General features: G+C 36.9%; 1 protein-coding gene across 1 annotated transcript; it reads right to left on the bottom strand.

Moving 5' to 3' along the window:
• Window positions 1-9: 9 nt before the first annotated feature.
• On the bottom strand, window positions 10-22,329 carry LOC125241723. The gene is made up of 13 exons (XM_048150331.1): window positions 22,303-22,329; window positions 20,044-20,157; window positions 16,412-16,597; window positions 16,236-16,379; window positions 16,060-16,203; window positions 15,884-16,027; window positions 13,011-13,253; window positions 7,623-7,857; window positions 7,370-7,512; window positions 4,672-5,010; window positions 1,689-4,257; window positions 609-687; window positions 10-52 (listed from the first exon to the last, which is right to left on the bottom strand). Exons 1-13 carry the CDS (start codon window positions 22,327-22,329, stop codon window positions 10-12), a joined length of 4,410 nt encoding a protein of 1,469 aa, XP_048006288.1.
• Between the last annotated feature and the right edge of the window lie 7 nt (window positions 22,330-22,336).

The raw sequence follows: 22,336 nt of genomic DNA on the forward strand, positions 1-22,336 counted from the left end.
GTCTTTGCATCATAGTGTGCTGCCTCCCCACCCTCTGGCAAACGCAAATATCCTGCATGGCCCATTTGTATTTAGAGTGAAATGAGAATTAATGTCACCGACCTATCTAAGAGATATGCCCGGCTGTTGACATAATACCTAGGGTTCGGGAAAGAATAAAGAAACACCAGTATTTTATACAAAATTCTTTATTATGTACACCCTAAATAAAATCTAACTCAGTAACTTGGTAGAGCAAGATTTGGTTCGTTAAACTGTTATTTACATGAAGTTCAGTTCGATCATAAAACCTAGGAAAAACACAGATCCTATGTGTAACATCATCCATAGATCAAACTAATTTAAAGATAAACCTAATATATAGATCAAAACCACCACCAAACAAATTGTTGTAAACAAAAATTATTACTCAGTAAATGTGTGACTCTTAATGCTATACCTAGAACTGAAACTAAAACTGGATCTGGCAAATGTTGCAATCATGAGTTAGGCTTTCAAGTATTCCTTTTTTGGTTATTAACTTTTGAATAGAAAGGTTTTAAATTAAGATTTTAACTGTAAAACGAAACAAACCAAAAGGAAAAACCAAAAACCAACACAATAGGTACCTGCTATCGCTGAAGTCCCCGAAGAAACACTCCGTTCCTGGCTCCGGATTCATTAGTGAAGTATGAACATTCTCCTCCCCTACAATAGAAATAGAATAATAAGAACCACGTTTATAAGCTAAAGAATTTCCCTGCTTCTTCTAAGATTGAACTACGGTAAGACTTACCGGAAAATACTTCAGCAGACCAGCATTGAAATTATTAGGTCTCGGCACAACCACCGAAACGCCAACGCATATCAGCAACAGCTGTAGTCCCGGTAGTCTGAGGACCTATTGCTCCTGTCCTCGATGTTGGAACTATGCATTTCCAAAACACCAAATTAAAACTTTTCCTTATTATGCATCTATAAACTTCCTCGAGATGCATATGCCAATAAACATCATTATTATCTTATAAAATTAATTTCTGCACATATTTAGTAAGAAAGCGCCTTTTCTTCACGTCCAGAATTTTCCATCTCCCATTCATTTGTTCTTTCTCTATCCAAATTCAAATTCCCCACCATAGAGGTAACTAGCAAAAAAGTCCTGAATAAACTAGATGAACAAAACCTTTATGCTGAAACTATAAAATAGACTGAAAGTATAGGAATGTAATTTTATTAATTTAACTAGAACATATAAAATCATAAAAGTACAAAATTACATACCACGTTAGTAACACTGATACTCACTAGGTGTCGCTACGTGACATTAACATATAATTATAATATACAAGTAGGGCATAAAGCACCACAGATAGAAGTAGAGATGGGGCATTTAATTCCCGAGCTGTATAGGTACTCTATTTTCATATCGATTATCGGTTTTCGATTTTTATAGGTTTTGTAGTAATAGTATGCCAAGTTATGTCTGACCGGTTACAGGAGCGTCACGCGTCATTGTCATAAATGTCATAATGAGGCAATTTTTTTTTATCAGATTTTTTGGTTAACTTGAAGTTTTGTGGTTAAATAATTAGGCGGATAGTATATTATAACTTTACTTGTTACCAAATATACAACATTTCAATATTTAATACTAAGTAACAGATTTTAAGAATGTATTGGACAAACTGATTTTAACGAATCACAAGTACACTCAGCTTTTACCAACTTATTCCCAATATTTTCCACAAGCATTTTCACGTGACAAATAGGAACCATTGCGCAATCACAGTCAGTTGATAATGACTCTGATTTTTGCGAAACAACATCAGATATCAGTGCAGTGTCACTATTGCTAAAAGACATTGGAGCATCTTTAAATAACTTTCGTTTGAGTATGCTATGGTGTTTTGATTTAGGCCTAGAACCATTTTGAAGGGAGCAGTCATCTGTAAAAGTGTTAACAGTATCGTGAACTACATCTATCATAGGATTGGATTGTTTTAAGTAAATATGCTCTTCTTCACTAGCGTTAACTCCAAATTCGCACACCTCTGTTTTGCTTTCTTGTGTCATTACTGTTTTGTATTTGTCGTCAACTACGTATACTTCTGGTTTATACTGACCGTAATAAATATTTATATTGTCATTAGATTCCTTTTGATTTATATTATTTATTTGCATTTTGTCTATCACGTGAATATTTTCTGAATGTTGTTCTATTGAATTGACTTCTAAAGATATTTTATTAGGAAAGTTCTTGAGTATGTAAGAAACATTTTCGACTACACTTTGTTTTTGTGTAAATGTTTTAAATATATCATTTGTTCTTAACCACTCAGTGTTTAATGGAACTCTTGATTTTGTGCAGACACAACCTAAGTTATGGTCACAGGAACAATCTATTGTACATCCAATGTTTGCCAAAAATGGTTCGTCAATTTTGTTGTCGTTGTTCACAACGTGAATATTTTTATCATCCCCAAATTGGTCGTTTGAGACAACATTTGCCTTGGAATCGTTTTTAATAATCATGTTACTTGATGACATCACTATAGGTAACAATGTGATGTCTCTTTTTTGAAAAGGTGTCATTTCTTTAGTATGTTCATTATTTAGCCTATCAGGATGGAAATCATAGTCATCATTATCTTGTTGGTTGGAGCTAGGCTTGAAATCATCACATTCACTTTTAATGTAATTATCTATAACAAGCTCAGTTAAGTCTAATGTTTGTACTTCAGAATACCCACTATATATTTTTAATGCATCGCATGACTTGGTTTCAACTGAATGACGAAGCAATACTTGAGCTGATTTATTGTGCGGAATCGAACCGTTTGTGTAATGAACTAAATTGGATTCAATTACGGATATAGGCACATTTCTTTGGTCAATGGCATTCGAGATTATATCCTGTTTTTTTAAATCAATAGCGTTATATTGAGATTCATGCGATATATGCGAATCCCGTTTACTGGTGGTGTCTAAAGACGTGTCATTACACTTGCATACATTTTTGAGTCGTTGTAAATCATTTTCAATTAAGCAACTTATTTCACTTAGGACACGTTTCACCAAATTTTCATCTCGTCTATATTCCACCGAACTACAGATACATTTAACATGTTCTATTTTAGTTTTTAAATATTCATGTAATAAACCATATGCTCTGTTCCAGCTCCCGCCGCTGTGACGGTTATTTCTTCCACATTTACAAGACAAATTGTTCGCACTTTCTAGAATAAGTTTTTTAACTTTCAGTATAGTATCACCCAACATAGTTTTTTGATCAGCCATAGGTATGCAAGAAGATTTACAAGCTGAACGCTTAAATTCATCTAATTTGCTTTTTAAATGTTCTTCCAACAACTGAAAAGCATTTACTTCCAAGTCATTTGAATTGTCTGATTTAGTTAACGGACAACATATGCAAGGTTCATCAAGATTAAAGACATTATTGCCACTATATTGAATTTCTACGGACTTATCTTGATGCAAAGTCTTGATCTGTTTTCGTGGATAGACGCACTGATTGTGAACGTGTAACACATTCAGTGCTTTAATTCGATTAATAGCATATTTAGTTTTACGTATATCTCTGTTAGTACCAAACTTAACAAGTTTCTCGTCAGATTTATTATGATTGTTTCCTCGTTTATCCTCCAAAAACATTCCTCGATGGTTTCTTTTACTTCTATGGTTTCTTGTCTTTTTTACATTTTGCTTCAGTAAAATATTTAGTTTTGCTTTGTCTAATGCAACGCCTAAAAATTGAATGTAATTTTGGCACTTATTACCGGAAGGAAACTTAGCGACATCGCCAATTTCTTTGGTTAGTTTTTGATTGTTTAATGTACCTAAATTACTTGTGTTTGTTTGTTCGCAGTTTATTACATTATTTTCGTTTTTAACCAACGAACGTTCGGGTATTGTATTTGCAAGTGTAGCTCCTAAACATTGAATACATTTCTCCCCACTTTGTCGCGCTACTGCAGAACGTTCCACAATAGATGTTACAGGTAACTTTGTTTCCATATTTTCATTTTTGTTGATTGAAGTAACGATTCCAGTACAGTCAAGAATTAATTTGTTTTTTATTTTATGGAAGTTTTCAATCGAAGTTGTATCGAAATCTCTTTTAACAGGTGCAGATTTGACAGAAGGCATGATGTGTAATGGACGATTAGTGTTTGACTTGATGGTTTTTACATTATCATCGCAATGATGCAAATGATCATTTGAATTTATAGCAAGCAATTTTGGCTGATTTAATGGCACCTGGTTAGGTAAAAATATTTTAGGAAACTCAACTTCTTCATCAAGAGTTTTTTTACTCTCTTTTAGTGAATTAAGTTTATTGTAGTGTTGTCGTGTTTCTGCACATTCTTCAAAAGTGGTTTTACTGTTTTTACAATCAGTTCGGTCAGGTTTGTTACTGATATCTTGTAGAATATTTATAATACTAGAATGAGTAATTTTAAACAAAGAATCTGTGTTAATTACTTCTTGGATCGTACAATCTTGTGATTCAACTAAATTATCTTTCCATTTCGTTAAAACACTGACTAGCCTATTAATAGACGTATTTGACGGTGTTTTGTGTAAGCAAGGGCATTTTTCATTACACGGAGAGGAAGCAGTCCTGTCACTCTCTTGAAAACTATCCTTCCTGAAATTCATTAAATTTGTAACACTTTCATGACTGTAAGTCAGTTCCGATTCCATATTTAAGTTTTTTGGAGGTTTATTAGGACTAGGTTCGGTTTTATTATCGTATAAGCACATGTTAACTGCATATTGATGGGGCTCTCTAAAAAATTTGTTAGGACCGTTTACAGCTTCTACATGTGGATTAGCTTTGCTCGTATAGGATTTAAGATTCTTTCCAGTGTTGTTGATGGGTCTTCGAGGTGTAGCAAGTTTAGAAGTATTGCTTTTATTTTTCAATATCGATACTGGCCTTCGATTATCAAGATCTTTTCTTCCGAATTTGTCTGTTGGATTTTTTGATAGCGCCGCAACATGCGAGTCCTGAAAAACACAATTTCATATGCAACGTATATTTATACGTACGTACGCCCTTGTGTCCAATACCATGAGACACCGTAAAAAAATCGATATTCGACGATTACTACTTACATTAATATTTTAAACCTCAGTGGGCTATTTCACCATAGTGACATCTACACTTGACACTGACAATTCTGTGCCTATTTCTGGATTCATAAGTAACATTATTACCCAGCGTCAATATTTCCTTGTTCCATGAATGAACGGCGAAGTGTCACTGTCGGGCGACAATAGGCTAGTTTCCTATCATTAAAATAAAATATTTTATGCAGTGCACGAAATAAAGCACCACATAATTAGAAGAAAAATATGGACAGTGATTATGCTTAAATATAATTTCTATTTTATAAGTCAAAGAGAAAGATATAAAGTAAATGAATTGACCGTGACGTCACTCCTCAGTATTTCATAGTAATTCCATTAGCAAATCGTTTTAACAGTTCTTAAAAAGAAGCTGATTTGACTAGTAGGAACCTAGCCTATTGTTATTAATGACTCATTATTATAAATAGGCCACTGGAAGTTACGACAAACTGCTTTCATATCATAATTTTAATATTAATAAGAGCTGTCATCCGATCAGGATTTCAAAAAAACAACTTCTATGCAATATTTATTGTACTTACGACAAAATGTCACTCACGATATTTGCAGTGTCGATATATTACAACGTATTGTCCCGGATTTTTAAGAACCTCTTTTTGACACATTTCTATTGAAATTTGTAGAGATGTGGCTAAGACGAATCGTTTGCAAAATCTAGCGATTATTTACGAATTGTTTGAATCGATTGTATGATGGTATGTAATTGAAAATATAATTAAAATTGTAAACTAGAAACGGTTATATAAAAACTAAAATTAACAAAGCACTGATTTCTGAAATCTTCTCACTGAAATAAGCAGCGAAATTCAAATTTTCTATGGGACGATACACCTTCGCCCTACAACTTCAATAATTATGTTTTCATTGTTATGACTGGTAATTTTTTGTCTATGTTCGTAATGAGGCTAAACTTCTTAGCTTAGGGGCCACATCTAGCGTCTGGTTTGTTCGTTGTTTTCATCTTATTTAATTTTATTGTAAATATAACTTCTTTAAAGTATCTATATTATAATAAAATATTCGATTTGTATCAACTGATGGAAATGTCATGTGAATCGAAATGATAGACTCTACTACAGCACTAGTTTGAAAATAAAAATGAACGATAAATGACATGATAAGTAAATGCTGTGTGATAAATTAATATCGTAAAAGACTCACTAACGAAGATCCGCAAAAATGTATCGTGTTAGATTATGTTTAAAGTAAGCGAAATATTGTTTTTAAGTACTTGATTTTTTTTAATATTATTACAAGATTTTATTTAAAATTTCATTAGGTTGCGCGAGTTTAAGTTTTGTGGACGATGTCATGTGTCAAAAAAAGGTTCTTACAAATCCGGGACAATAGGTATATTTGGTTTTATCTGCGTACCCGATAACACAAAAATAAAACTAACCGAAACAATATGGCTACTCTATACGTTTGTTAATACCATCTTAAAGGTTGCACATTATCAATAGGTATGTCACCGGGAGTTAGTAGGTACCTATAAGTAAATTACGTCAGATTCCATTTCAAGATAGACAATATTTCATTTCAAGTTTGAGAAAATTTATATTTAATCAAAACCACAAGTTCAATAATGTAAGTGCAATCACTGACAGAACGATTTATACGTCAACATTCAAGATGGTAGCCTAAGGACTACGAAACTTGTAAAACTTGTAATACATCTAATACAAAGAGACTATCAAACAATACCTATAATGTTCACCATTAGTTTCGAAAAATTTAAAAAACTTTTCGACGACTTTTCAAGAAATAATATAAGTATTAAGTACGATACAAATGCGAATAGATGGTGAACATTGTAGGTATTGTTTGATAGTCAACAATAGGCAACTTGACTGTACTTAAAATAAAATATTTTATACCATGCACGAAATAAAGCATCAGATAATTATAAGAAAAACAGGGACATTAGTTATTTTTAACTCCAATTTATATTTTATAAATCAGATAGAAATATATAAAGTAAATCAGTTGACCGTGACGTCACTCAATTCGATTTCATATTAATTCCATATTAGCAAGTCGTTTTGACAGTTCTTAAAAAGAAGCTGATTTGACTAAGAGGAAAGCACCATTATTTTCAAAAAATTAAAAATCCTTTTCGACGACTTTTACAGAAATAATATAAGTATTAAGTACGATACAAATGCGAATAGAAGGAAGTGGTAATTACAAAATTTAAAATTCTTTTTGTACTTACTTTTTTCGGAGACCTGATCTGCGCCATTTGTGGTATAGGATTATTCTTACGCTGAGCTTGGGTAGGAGCGCCAGCCAATGTCCCATTCTTCATCCCATTAAAGTTTGAATTTGAATATGGTGGAACCAGGCACTGGTATATAGCTGTGGACGAAAAATAATAATACAACATGATATATGCTCATGCGCTAGAAAAACAAAACTCAACAAGAAATCTGGCATCGAATTTATTAAATAGTATTTTAAATAGTAACCTGAATACTGTGCTTTATCGTTGAGATCGCATTCGCATGGAGGACGACTAGTTTTTAGCTCTTCTTGGGCTAGCTTGGCTAGCTCTTTCGCTTTCTCTCGGAACATCTTTTCGGCTAGTTCATTTGCCAGTTTCTGCGCCTTCATCTCGAGATCATGCTCTTGCCACCGCATGCTGTGCTTGGAGTCTCGTGAAACTGCTGGTTTTTTCATGTCAGCGCAACATTCACCCACCCACTGCAGTAATTCAATACCATCAAGTCAAGTTTTTATTTTTATGACAGTACGCTACCTAACATTAACGAACTAACTATATACCAATGAGTACAAAATTATAATTACGTTACCTGTGCATGGCACTTTTCAATAACTGTAGCTATAGCGATGTCAAGTTCTTTGAGTAGAAGTCCGGAATAATAAGCACGAACGTTTTGCTTGACATCAGTAGTTTGGTCCCAATTATGCTTATCTTCAAGACATTTTAAGAGATGACAAGGCATTTGTGAGCCAATATTCTCCATTTCTGATTTTAGTCCATTAAACAAATCTTTCAACAGTGACGAGAGAAGCCGACTTCGTATTGACGAACAAGAACACGTCCCCTGAAATAATAATTGCAAGACTGAATTTACCCAAATTTCAAGCTAAGTGACAATGAAATTATCACTAAATGAAATTATTAACATAACTACCTACTTTTTTTATCACTGAAAATTTTACTACCTATTACAACATGTTAAGAAAGTGGTGTAGTAGGTAGGATTATGGACCCAACGGCGGTGCTGACAGTCAACGACGACGATGCCCCATCGGAGTCGTCGTTCACTGCGGAATGCTCAAAAATAAAGGATAAAAGGAATAATTGCGTGCCTCGAACGAGTATTGCGGGCGGGCGTATTTATAGCCTGACAAGTTTTTATTTGACCCTCGCCACGTTGCGGATTTTCAGCTGAACTAATTTCTTTTTCATCACATTTGCTGTTTAAAGGTCTCATTGCGTCTACGTGTACTGAAGCATAATGTACTATTTTATTCCCAAGGGAATAATGGATTTAGTTTTAAAAATTAATACAATCCGTACAATACTTCAGGCAAAGGATGTTTCAATCAGCCAAGGATTTTTGTTGCACAACCAAAATTTGACTATTAAGCTACAAAAGATATTATACGGTATCAAAGACATATATAACTCCGTATAGACAGATAAAATCTATGAAAAAAACGAACCTCAGTACCATACAGAAAAAGGTACGGTGGCCTAGATGGCATTACACCTTTGGGGTACGCTCAGCTAGATGGCGCTTATATTAATATTTGACATTTTAAACCATATCAAGCTAATAATATGGGCCAAATTGTCAAAACTGAGGTTCAAAAGTTTTAAGCCTGTGTCAAGAGATGGCAGTCTATGCACTGTGATTACACATTTTACTTCGACAGTAACTCTCTATAATACTCGATCCTCTTTGTACGGTATGAAAAATGCAATTTATTTATGTTTTAGAATTATTTCAGTGTGTTTTGTATTTATTTCGTAAATTTAACTCAGATAAATCGTTATAATTTACAATCTGACAATATGTTCTCGACTCGCGCTTGACCGCGTGCCAGCGCGAGGCGCCCACCGTTGCCTAGCAACGGAGAGTACAACAGATCAAAATTAATTAATGAATGATAAATAAGTGAAAATTTAGTTGAATTATATGATTTATATGCTTTTTTGAACATTGAATTTAATTTACATGCAGGATTTTCGTGTTTCTTTTCGTTCAAAAAGTGTTTGTTATCAAAAATAATTAATTATTTTTTATTGTTAATAATTAATTTTAATAAATAATTTAATGTGAATAATCTGATATAAATGAAGATACACTACTGGTCTTTGCGCCGTTGTTGCGTTGAAGGTTTTGCCTTATGACTTTTTTTTGTATTTTTATATATTGTGTGTAACTCAGGAGGTAAGGATATTAAATACTCGTGTCTATATTCACTCCAGCCTGCGGCTGTCGTGAATATATCAGGACACTCGTATTTAATGACCCCCTTACCTCCCTTGTTGCACAATGTACTATTACTGGCCAGGATTAATATTTGACACCCGTCGCCGAAAGTCATTGAATGTCTGTGATGTAAACGAGAAGTAGATATTTTAAATTTTCAAACGGTTTCATCGCAAATATGCCCAAAATAATATTTAAAAAAGTGAAAATAATTATACTTAACGTGTAAATTACTAACAACAAAAAACCGGCCAAGAGCGTGTCGGGCCACGCTCAGTGTAGGGTTCCGTAGTTTTCCGTATTTTTCTCAAAAACTACTGAACCTATCAAGTTCAAAACAATTTTCCTAGAAAGTCTTTATAAAGTTCCACTTTTGTGATTTTTTTCATATTTTTAAACATATGGTTCAAAAGTTACCCCCCTCTAACTTTTTTTCCTTTAGGGGCGATTATTTCCGAAAATATTAATATTATGAAAAAACGATCTTAGTAAACTCGTATTCATTTTTAAATACCTATCCAAAAATATATCACACATTGGGGTTGGAATGAAAAAAAATATCAGCCCCCACTTTACATGTAGGGGGGGTACCCTAATAAAACATTTTTTTCCATTTTTTATTTTTGCACTTTGTTGGCGTGATTGATATACATATTGGTACCAAATTTCAGCTTTCTAGTGCTTACGGTTACTGAGATTATCCGCGGACGGACGGACGGACGGACGGATAGACAGACATGGCGAAACTATAAGGGTTCCTAGTTGACTACGGAACCCTAAAAAAGGATGAAGGATATCACAGTATTTTGATAACAATGTTCCGAAATCGGTTGTTGACATGTCCGGTACTGACAATTTATAGTGCGGTTCTCCTGTACTGATTATTTGGTTTCGATTTAGCTTAATATATTTTTTCTTCTTATTTAAGGTGTCTGTAGCTCTGCTGTGCAAAATATTTATAGAAATAAGGAGGCCGTTACATCATTGACACCAGTATAAAACAAGCTCCCACGTAACGGAAAATAAACATCGACGACTTCGATAAAGGCACAAGATTCATGGATTTTAGGCTGTGCGGGAAACAAGTATTTAAACGTTGCTTAATAAACTTTGAATCTCTAAAACCCGGTTTTCATTTTCTACAAATATTAACGCGAAACTAGTATACGCTGTCCCCATTATATATGACGTCCGCACATTATTGGGACCGTGCGCGACGACACGCCACGTGACAGGTGACCATTATGGACAATATTGTCGCCGCTGTTAAGCGAGAAGTAAGTAAAAATTGTGAAAAAATTAATGAAATCTTGTGTTATTTTACTATATTAGACAATTTTGGACGATGGTGATTACAACATTATCGCCAATAACATTAAAATTGTTGTTTTCAGTGAGAAATAAACAAACTAATGACTAAAACGGGGTTTCGTGCCATCGCTCACGAAATCATTTTCCAACCTAAGACAATGAATAAAGACAAGAAATTGGTGCTAGCTGGGCATTTTCTATAGATTGAAGACTTTTTTCCACCATTTGTACCTATGTGCAATAAAGTATAAAATAAATCATTGGTTTTTGAAATTGTTGATCAGTTCACTGCTATGCTATGTCATTTTCATAGGCTAACTATAGGTATTATAAATATCATTTACAGGGTACAGGGTTTATTGTAAAATAAAAACAAACTATTAGCTATAATAACTTTTAATTATAGTATACATCACAAAAACTTGTTTCATTTACTTTAAAATATTGGAGGTTTAGCAGATATCACATCAAATATGTAATCATCAATGCGATGAAATAAGTTCTCAGGAATTTTATTTAAAATGTGATAAGCCTTCAGCGGATGGACTACTTCTGCTTTTATTGTTCTCGTGCTCCTTCGTCCGATTGAAACGTCGATATTTACGTCAATCCGTTTCAATTTGTACACATGAGCACACTTAAGGAAACAAATAAAATGATTTTGGAACATAACTGGGATTGTCTTCCACATCGGCTTTTCTACCTCCAATAAAATGTGCACTATGAATTCACCGTAAATTCAATTCAATACTTGTATCAAAAGATTACGCACTTTTAAGTAAAACTTCAGAGGTTGGACGACACTTTTCTTCTTACGGCAACTATTCACTTAAACGGTGGTTTCGTTTTCACCACGGTCTTGGAAATAGCTAAAATTTTGTCGATATTTTTCTTGGAGTTATTACAATTCACCATAACAAATTTTACTAGGCCCATATTAAATTTATCTCAAAAACGATGTGAAAATGTTTACAGCAATATGGATTTGACAGCGTAAGTCAGCGACTAAGATGTCAATTTTGGCCGTAGTGTGCGCTGTTATCGTTTTAGCTACCCCCTCCACCCGCTTTGCACCCTGCCAATTGCCATATGAAAGCGGTTTGTAGCGACACTCTTTCAGGGTCAAATATACATTGAACACGTAAGATCTAAATTAACGGCTTTAACTGGTGCGCTTCGAAGAATTTCTGGATGTGTCCCTCACAAAGTACGGATGACTGTATACAATTCTTTAGTCAAATGTAATTTAGAATATCTAGTCGAAGTATGGGGTTGTGCTGCTAAAACCAATCTGATAACTTTACAACGGTCGCAAAATAAACTTATCAAATCGTTATTTAAATATGACTACCTCATGAATACCGAAACACTGTACAATAGAACCAAGCTATTTAATATAAAACAACTTTACACTTACACTACCTGTATCTTAATTAGAAAAATCCTATCAAATGAAATACATACGAACATAACATTACATTAACAAAAATAAATTTTAGGCATTGTTTGAGAAATACAGACAAAATTAAACTTATTAAGCACAGAACAGGTTACGGTAAAAAAACCATCATGTTCGAGGGAGTCCAGATGTACAATAGCTTACCCACTGAAGTGAGAGACAACAAATCATTGAAATTGTTTAAAGCAAAGTTGAAAAAATATATCAGTGACAATGTGTATTAAGTATCAAAGACTAGCTGGATAAAACTATAAATATTAAGAAAATTGTTTATATCTTAAGCTCGGTAAGTGAACTTTTGTTCTTTTTAGTAATAAAGTCTTTAATCCCAATAAAATCTTGTCAGGCTATAATTTGCGGGCTGAAATCCTGGGCGGACATAATATCGACTATAAGTTATTATTCATATCAAAGTCTACGCGTCGTGATTTCCGGCAATTGTATGTTACAGAAAGATCCGATCACAGTACCTAACAAACGGCACAATCGCTTACGCTTCGTAGCTCTCCTTATCGCTCGTCTCCCTTTAGGTGCGAGTGCGACAGAGCCAGACTACGTTTTGATCTCCACGTAGCGTCAACGATTGTCACTTCGGCTAGGCCGACAGATTTGATAATCACCTCAATCGTATCGCTTGGCGAGCACTTGCACATCGCGGCCAGCGACGGCGTTCGCTTTACCTCCACCGCTTTTTCGACGGGCTCTTTGCAGAGGCATTGCATTACCTCATCTTCTAACTGTATAAGCTTATCTCTCTTACACTTCAAGTCTTTTACTAATCCTCCCATACGACCTTCGCACTTTGTCTGGCAAGCTTCCAAGTCTTCTATCATTTCATTTTTCTCTTGCATGTAGTCTTCGATCTGGAAAAAGAAGAGCCACACAACTGCTAAATAATGTGTCATCTTAAGCGTTGCGAGGGATGTGAAAAAAAGTTTAATCGATAGGCTTATTATTCACGATAAAATTTATCTAACAAATATTTGGTCTTAAAAATCGATCGTATAATAAAAGTTTAACTTGTTTTTTTATTTGTAAAAATACATCACAGCTCCAAATTTAGTTTATAAATACATATATATTTAAGTGTCCGAATAAATTGACTGATACACGGACAGACAGATTGACGTTCATGAGAACACGACAAAGGTTCCATTTTAGTCATCTCCTGGCTACGTAACCCTAAAAATGCATGAGTAACAAATAATTCGTCATCATTATTGTTTAAAAAGTTTGCCATTATGCTACTTGGACAGTGTTATGGAATAAGTGATCAAGCGACAGTTAGTTGAAATCGAGAAAATGAGCTAGAAAGATTTGAAATTTGAATCAGTTGTTGTAAGTTCATTTATGAAGCAAAAAAGTTAATTTTGACATTGAACCTATAAAAGTGTTCATAATTTAAATTGATAAAAAAAATAACACCATACCTATTCAAGTTTCGAAGTTATTAACGTTTTTCCGCTTGATTCTTTATTGAACTAATACTGCGATGACGTTAATTTATTTCGCCGTAGCGTACTATGAGACATATTTTGTCGCTTGATTCTTTAATGCAAATTGTTAGAGGTAAAGTGAATACTGGAATAAAATAAAATTCCATATATTTGAGTAAATAGTGCTATTGTAAATAAATTAACAACAATGTTTTCCTTCAAAATGATTAGGACTAATCCGTCTAACAATTTGCAATCAACTTTTTTTAATAAATATCAAAAAAATCAGCATATATATGGCAAAATTGGCATTGTAACTAATAATAATTCATTAGTACTAGCCAGGATTACACACATAAGATATTATGATATAACAAAACTTCTTGATACTTAGTTCTCATTAAGCGAAATATCCTGCAATTTCAAATATGTAACAACGAATTAAACGACACCAATAGGGCGGTTAAATCGATATTGCGTTTATAAATCATCAAAACTTTAAACCAAAACGAATTAATAACATCTTTATGGCGTTTAACTCGATTTTGCGATTTAGAATATACGCTTATTATATTCTAATGAACACAAGTTAAATCAAAAAGTCAATCAAGTTAAAGTTCTGCCCTAGGGGTGGACAGAGGGCGCTACGAGTCCTTGTATAGATTACTCATATGAGAGATAATTTCGACCTCGACAGCTGTGACCTGGGTGGCCGAGCGGATAGAGGCATTTCCCGCGATTGGAAAGTACGCTGGTTCGATTCCAGCCTCAGGCACCAGAGGACTTGGTCACTTTTTTCTTTCATATGTGTAATTTATTTCGGTTTTAACGCTTATTATAATTTGTAAAAGTAAATTTGGCGTTCAATTCGTTTTTACGTAACGACTTAGTACACAGGGCCATACAAATTTTAACGTGTCGCTTGATTCTACCCCTTAAAATAAGGCTGTAAGCATGATTTTTCAACAAAGAAATAATCAATACTATAGATTATCACATTTATATCCGAACTGCATTCATAACTTTTTTTTCGGATTTTGGCGCTTAGTTCGCTATTCCATAACACCGTCCACTTGTCATGATGCGAATAATTTTATCATAAGATAACACCTACTCATATCAAATCATTAATCATATTTACAACTGTACCAAGTACTCTATATGTACAGCATAAAATTATTTAATCCGTAACCAAACATTTAATTTACTTGAACACTTTTATACGCCAATAATACAGTTTTATTTCATCGTAGATAATCCGAAATTTTAATATTACTTTTCGAGTAATGGTTCAGATGATGTTTTTAGGGCCGCATGAATATGTGAAACGTTCTTATGGCTCCACAAATAAGATCGCGTCGGATATTATTTCGGCCTTTGAATAGTAATGTGTTATTGCAGGTTCAATTGTCCTGCGTCCCAGCTAGACAAACCACAAATTTGACAGCTATTATGACAGCCCTGGTACAAGTATTATTTTATTATTCCTATATAATTACTAAAAAAAGGTTGTTCCGTCCAAACCAATTCGTGGTTGTACTTACTGGTTGTGTATTCTTGACTTTTGTATGGGAGAAGTTTTTTTTTCGCTATATCAGGGTACGTCTCATAGTACGTTGATCAGGATGACCTACTTTTCAGTGTGTAATGTAATACCCATATACTAATTAAATGGGAAAGTGTGTGTGTGTGTGTGTGTGTGTGTGTGTCTGTTTGTCCGTCTTTCACGGCAAAATGGAGTGACTAATTGACGTGATTTTTTAAGTGGAGATATGTAGTTGAAGGGTTGGAGAGTGACATAGACTACTTTTTATCTCTTTCTAACCCTCCATTTCTCTAAAAGCGGGGGTGGAAGTTAGAATGCAGCGTTCGAAGTCGCGGGCAAAAGCTAGTATAATATACCTCGTAGGCTGCTTTTAGTGTCACGCGGACCGACCGCGTGAAGCGATCCGCACTGGACAGTGAGCGAGTGAGTGAGCACCTGGTTCAGGGAGCGTTTTAGAGTAAAGCGGACGGGTCCGCCTGACAGTAAAACCAGCCATAGACCGGATACGTACTCGATGCTTGAGCACCGCCGTGCGCGAGTCCTCCTCCAGCAGATCCTGCGAGGCCTGCTCCACCTGCTTGCGCAGCGCCTCCAGCTCGGCGCGCTGCGCGCACTCCGCCTCGTGCGTCAGCACCTTGGCTGCCTCTGCCTCGTCCTGTATACCTCCCACACCATGTATGTACGTACTCGGTGCTTGAGCACCGCCGTGCGCGAGTCCTCCTCCAGCAGGTCCTGCGAGGCCTGCTCCACCTGCTTGCGCAGCGCCTCCAGCTCGGCGCGCTGCGCGCACTCCGCCTCGTGCGTCAGCACCTTGGCCGCCTCTGCCTCGTCCTGTATACCTCCCACACCATGTATGTACGTACTCGGTACTTGAGCACCGCCGTGCGCGAGTCCTCCTCCAGCAGGTCCTGCGAGGCCTGCTCCACCTGCTTGCGCAGCGCCTCCAGCTCGGCGCGCTGCGCGCACTCCGCCTCGTGCGTCAGCACCTTGGCCGCCTCTGCCTCGTCCTGTATACCTCCCACACCATGTATGTACGTACTCGGTGCTTGAGCACCGCCGTGCGCGAGTCCTCCTCCAGCAGGTCCTGCGAGGCCTGCTCCACCTGCTTGCGCAGCGCCTCCAGCTCGGCGCGCTGCGCGCACTCCGCCTCGTGCGTCAGCACCTTGGCCACCTCCGCCTCGTCCTCCAGCGTGCGCTGCTTACTGCGCTCGTGCTCCTCTTTCCACTGTCACACAACATACAACATAATTATTTCTGTGATATACCGGATGTTCCTAAAACCAACGCCGTAACGAAACGAGGTGATAGGACATCGCATTAGCTAACATAAAGCGGACTTGAACTTGATGAAAATGGTATGAGGTTTTCGAGATATTGGCACCCTTTTACTTTTTTTTACGTTTTATAAATTAAACACCCAATATCTCGAAAACCATGACATTTGCATTAAGGTCAAATTCGCTTAATGTGATAACTAATGAGATGTCCTATCGCCTCCTGTCGTTTTGGCGTTGGTTTTAGGGACATCCGGTGGAGTTCAGCTCTATATATAATGTTTGTCTTTGAATGTTGGTATTACTCCATAAATTAGATATATTTGTTTCTCATAGACAGATCAACTCTAAGAAAATCTAAACATCGACCACATCGTTGGTCCAAAATGGTAAGATTTGTACGAAACGGAATCGCAAGAACGTGCCGGTCACGTTTATATTATCCATGCACTTCACATCCTACTCAAAACTAGGTAGAATCGCAATGAAGTGTCGTAAATGTGAAGTTTTAATTCAAGTAAATTCATTATCCGATCCGTTTTCATTTCAAAGGCAAATAAATGTCAAAGATGGCGCCTATTATATTTAGGATATTGGACTTCCGTCCTACATCCGATATCGATTCATATATGTAATGTGAAAACGCACTTACCGTCACCTTATTTGGATCCTCAATCAAATAGAAAGAAGAAAGAAAAAGACATTTATTCAGTACAGCACACATACACAGGACAAAATGGTAAGTTTAAAAAAAAGAAACAAATAATAAAAACAAATACACAAAAATATCCTAAGAAAATTATATATGTTATGGACCAAGTGATTAATAAGGGCATTATGTATAATGCCCGGGCATTATGAATAATGCCTAGACATATTGGGCAAAGTGATTAATCATTGGCTAGACGCCATTTTTTATCACATTGCCCGGTCATTATGATAATACTACGTGACCATTGGGCAAATTGATAATAAGTTTAACAAGTTTGCCTGAACGCCATTTTTTATCACATTGCCCGGGCATTATGATACTGCTACGTGATTGTTGGGCAATGTGATAATAAGTTTAACAAGTTTGCCGGAACGCCATTTTTTATCACATTGCCTGGGCATTATGATACTGCTACGTGATTTTTGGGCAATTTGATAATAAGTTTAACAAGTTTGCCTGAACGCCATTTTTTATCACATTATGATACTGCTACGAGATTGTTGGGTAATTTGATAATAAGTTTAACAAGGTTGCCTGAACGCCATTTTTTATCACACTGCCCGGGCATTATGATACTGCAGCTGCCCGTAATAAGTCAAACCCTCTTTTTCTGCTTCGAGAGTACCAGAACTCGACTAAGCCGACTGACCACCATTTGCAAATGGTACAATTTTATAACCCGCCCCGCCTACCGCGGCACAATGTTTGTCCCACATTCTGCAGAGCTAGTTCATCATCTAAGTTTATTAACAATTGGTTTTTGACACTAAAGTGCTATCTTATCCCTCTCCTAGCAAGAAAGGGACACTTGGTCATACCTACGAAACAAACTAGGCGTTTCACCATCTTTGCTATTCGTGAAAGTACACTATTATGATAGCGCTTACCGGTAGCTCTGCCTTATGGCTCTCACCCTCCCCCGACATCATCTATGTCTCACTAAATAAAATGTCTATTCTTGGGACAAATTCAGTTATTTGGTGTGTTATTATTACTTTACCCAAAAGAGGATGGGCATTATGTATAATGCCCGGGCAAAATTCAGCTATCCGGTGAGGTATTATTATTTTGCCCAACAGAGGATGGGCATTATGTATAATGCCCGGGCAAAATTTAGCTATTCGATATGTTATTATTACTTTGCCCAACAGAGGATGGGCATTATGTATAATGCCCGGGCAAAATTCAGCTATACAATATGTTATTATCACTTTGCCCAACATAGGATGGGCATTATGTATAATGCCCGGGCAAAATTCAGCTATTTAATATGTTATTATGTTGTTGTAGGAGGTAGGGCATAGCGAATGATATTCCGCTTTGTGTGGTAGGGCATAGCACAGCGGATATCGTCTCGCTCGAATCTAGAGCAGAGCCCAACTGGAGAAGTACCTCCGCCTTACAGAAGACCGCAGCCAAATAGCACTAGACCCTACTCATAGCGTTGTGTTCCTGCCGGTGAGTAAGGCTGCCAGAGCTCAACGAGGGTGCGGTGTGCTGATGACGGGAGGACTTACGGAACTAACTTGTTCCGTCTATTGTCCTTTGAGTCGTCGGCAACCCGAACCCTCCTTGGAACTTGTACACTCCTTTTTGCTGTGTACTTAACACAGCAAAAGGGAGTGTACAAGTTTCTAATGGGGTGGCAACGCGCATGTGACACTGTTTGAGTTGCAGGCGTCCATAGGTTACGGTGACCGCTTTACATCAGGCGGACCGTATACTTGTTTGCCACCGACGTAGTATAAAAAAAAAAATATTATCATTTTGCCCAACATAGGATGGGCATTATGTACAATGCCCGGGCAAAATTCAGCTATTTAATATGTTATTATGTTGTTGTAGGAGGTAGGGCATAGCGAATGATATTCCGCTTTGTGTGGTAGGGCACAGCACAGCGGATATCGTCTCGCTCGAATCTAGAGCAGAGCCCAACTGGAGAAGTACCTCCGCCTTACAGAAGACCGCAGCCAAATAGCACTAGACCCTACTCATAGTGTTGTGTTCCTGCCGGTGAGTAAGGCTGCCAGAGCTCAACGAGGGTGCGGTGTGCTGATGACGGGAGGACTTACGGAACTAACTTGTTCCGTCTATTGTCCTTTGAGTCGTCGGCAACCCGAACCCTCCTTGGAACTTGTACACTCCTTTTTGCTGTGTACTTAACACAGCAAAAGGGAGTGTACAAGTTTCTAATGGGGTGGCAACGCGCATGTGACACTGTTTGAGTTGCAGGCGTCCATAGGTTACGGTGACCGCTTTACATCAGGCGGACCGTATACTTGTTTGCCACCGACGTAGTATAAAAAAAAAATATTATCATTTTGCCCAACATAGGATGGGCATTATGTACAATGCCCGGGCAAAATTCAGCTGTCCCATGTGTTATTATTACTTTGCCCAACAGAGGATGGGCATTATGTATAATGCCCGGTCAATTTAATTATTTGAATAGGTATTATCAAACTGCCCACTCACAATGGGCATTATTCATAATGCCCGGGCATTATGTATAATGCCCGATTTATCACTTGGTCCATAGCATATACACATAAACACTTGTGTGTCCAGCAATGTGTGCAGTAGGGAAAAGGCTGACTCAGCATGTTGTTGCAAAACGCAGGCGAGGCGAAATGAAATAGCATCTAATCTAAAATGTACTAAGTAAAAAAACAAGTGAGTAGGTACCGCTAAATTTCTGTCGAGCTGGGAACACTTGCACTGCTGGTCGGCGAGCTGCGCGGTGAGGCGCGCCGCGTTCTCGGCCAGCTGCACCCGCGTGCACGCCCGCGCGCACATCTCCTGCGCATGCGCAACACGGTTGCACTATTATGCTTTCAATATAATCCCGGCATTCAAGCTTGCCAAATGCTTTAACCCTTTTCCAGGCCCCGACTACTTATCTAGAAAGTTATAGTAATCCAAAACACAACTGGGGATCGATTTTTGAATTTCGAACGCACGAATTCGCCGTTCGAAAGTCTGTGGAAAAAGACGTAATGCTATTTTTGAAAAATAACGGCTAGTAATTTTAAAACTAGTGGTAATGACCACTCGTTTTCGATTCTGTTACTAGAATTTAAATCGCTAGTAGTGGAGATATTATTGAACGAATTTCACGAAATCGAATTGCCGAGATTCAAAAATCGGCCCCCTGATGTGCAAGATGCAGAAATTTTCCAAAAAAAAAATCAAAGTTCTTGGAAATGTCATGCAAGTTTCACAAGAAATAAGGGTTTTAGTTTAAACCAAGGATGGTTTATATAGGATTAACAATCTTCATACTAAGAATCGTACCTAATTTTTTTAGCGCGCCACCTGTTAAATACTATACTTACCTTATCATACACTCATGATGCCTACAATAGTATTTTATACAATCGTGATATAATACAAAGCTTTTCAGTCGAGTACCATGTTTAGGCCACGAAGCTTGCTGAGTGGCCTAATAGTACGGTACGAGAGTGAAAAGCTTAATTATATCACTATTGTATACAATACTTTTTCTATGAGTCATCATCTTCATCATCAATGGACGGAAATATCATCATTCATGCAAGTTAAAATTAATGTTAATAGAGTCGTTCACCGTTGTATCAACATCGAATTACCTAGCAACCAATTGTTTGTAATAACCGTCTCTGATTGGCCGATAACGCGACAGATAAAAAAAATGTGTTTCAGATGCAGGAAAATTTGCCAGGTATCGCAAGTTAGTATAGAAATTGTATGAAGTTCTATTTTTGAAATTATTACAGTTAACTAAAGTCAATTATAATGAGCTTATTATAATTGAGTCGGAACTGCCATAGAGTAGGTATCCAACACTGAAAAGTTAGCACTTATAGTTTAGTCTGTGGTGTCCTAATTGACAGATTACAGTCGACAAGTAGAAAAAATTTTTTACTGTAATCTGCAAGCGTCTGGTAAAAATTGCGGTTGGCAGAAATACTCTGGCAATGCTGATTATCTATCAAATGTAGGAAAATTAGTGTAAAATTGTTTCACTTAACCTTTAGGCCGAAAAGGACGGCTTGGGGCCCATTTCTCAAAACTGAAAATTACAAGTTACAAGCGGAAGTCTCTTTCCAACTTGTCATATTAACCATTGACAACCGCTTGTAAATTGTAACTTGTAGCTTCGAGAAATGGGCCCCTGATGTCATATGCTTTATCACGCGACCGTGCTTTCCCGCCTGGTAATTCATGTAACCAGGTTGAACTACATTTTTTTCCTTAAGCTTCCGAAGAATCATGTCACAAGGAAACAAGATTACGTGTGAGCGTCAGAATGGCGGGTGTACATCAAGCAATCCTGGTGTGGTATACGTCAGGAGTTAGTGCTAGCAATGCCAAACGTCGAGCAAGTCTTTGAACTCCAGAATATTTAAGAAATTAATGACACCCGCCATTCTGGCGCCAGATTGGCGGGTGCACTTCCAGTTCTAACTAATGGCTGCCTACTCAAGGGTGAAAGTACTGCCTAAGGTTAGTGCTCGCAATGTGCTTCCACATCTATGAAACACAAACTAATTCAGAGAGCCATTGAAGAGTAATATGGGATTGAATAAATATATCTATAAGTATCACTTTTATGTGAAAAGCGCCTGCATGTTAATGCTGCATTGCAAGCAATTAACATTGCTATTTTATTTCAGTAGGCGTTATAGATATATTTATTCAATCCCATATTACTCTTCAACGGCTCTCTGAATTAGTGTGTGTTTCATACATGTGGAAGCATATTGCGAGCACTAACCTTAGGCAGTACTTTCACCCTTGAGTAGGCAGCCATTAGCTAGAACTGGAAGTGCACCCGCCAACCTGACGTCAAAATGGCGGGTGTCATTAATTTCTTAAATATCTCTGGAGTTCAAAGAGCACATTGCTCGAATTTTGTCGCACATTTGGCACATTGCTAGCACTAACTCTTGACGTATACCATACCAGGATTGCTTGATGTACACCCGCCATTCTGACG

This window comes from Leguminivora glycinivorella, chromosome Z (assembly GCF_023078275.1).
Source record: "Leguminivora glycinivorella isolate SPB_JAAS2020 chromosome Z, LegGlyc_1.1, whole genome shotgun sequence".
Classification (NCBI taxonomy): Eukaryota; Metazoa; Arthropoda; class Insecta; order Lepidoptera; family Tortricidae; genus Leguminivora; species Leguminivora glycinivorella.

Coding starts and splice junctions, on each gene's coding strand:
- LOC125241723 (XM_048150331.1), bottom strand. CDS start 22,329: ATGGCGGGTGTACATCAAGCAATCCTG. Junction 7,513..7,622: donor CGATAAAGCACAGTATTCAG/GTTACTATTTAA, acceptor TTTCGTCCACAG/CTATATACCAGTGCCTGGTT. Junction 53..608: donor GGGGACTTCAGCGATAGCAG/GTACCTATTGTG, acceptor TGGGCCATGCAG/GATATTTGCGTTTGCCAGAG.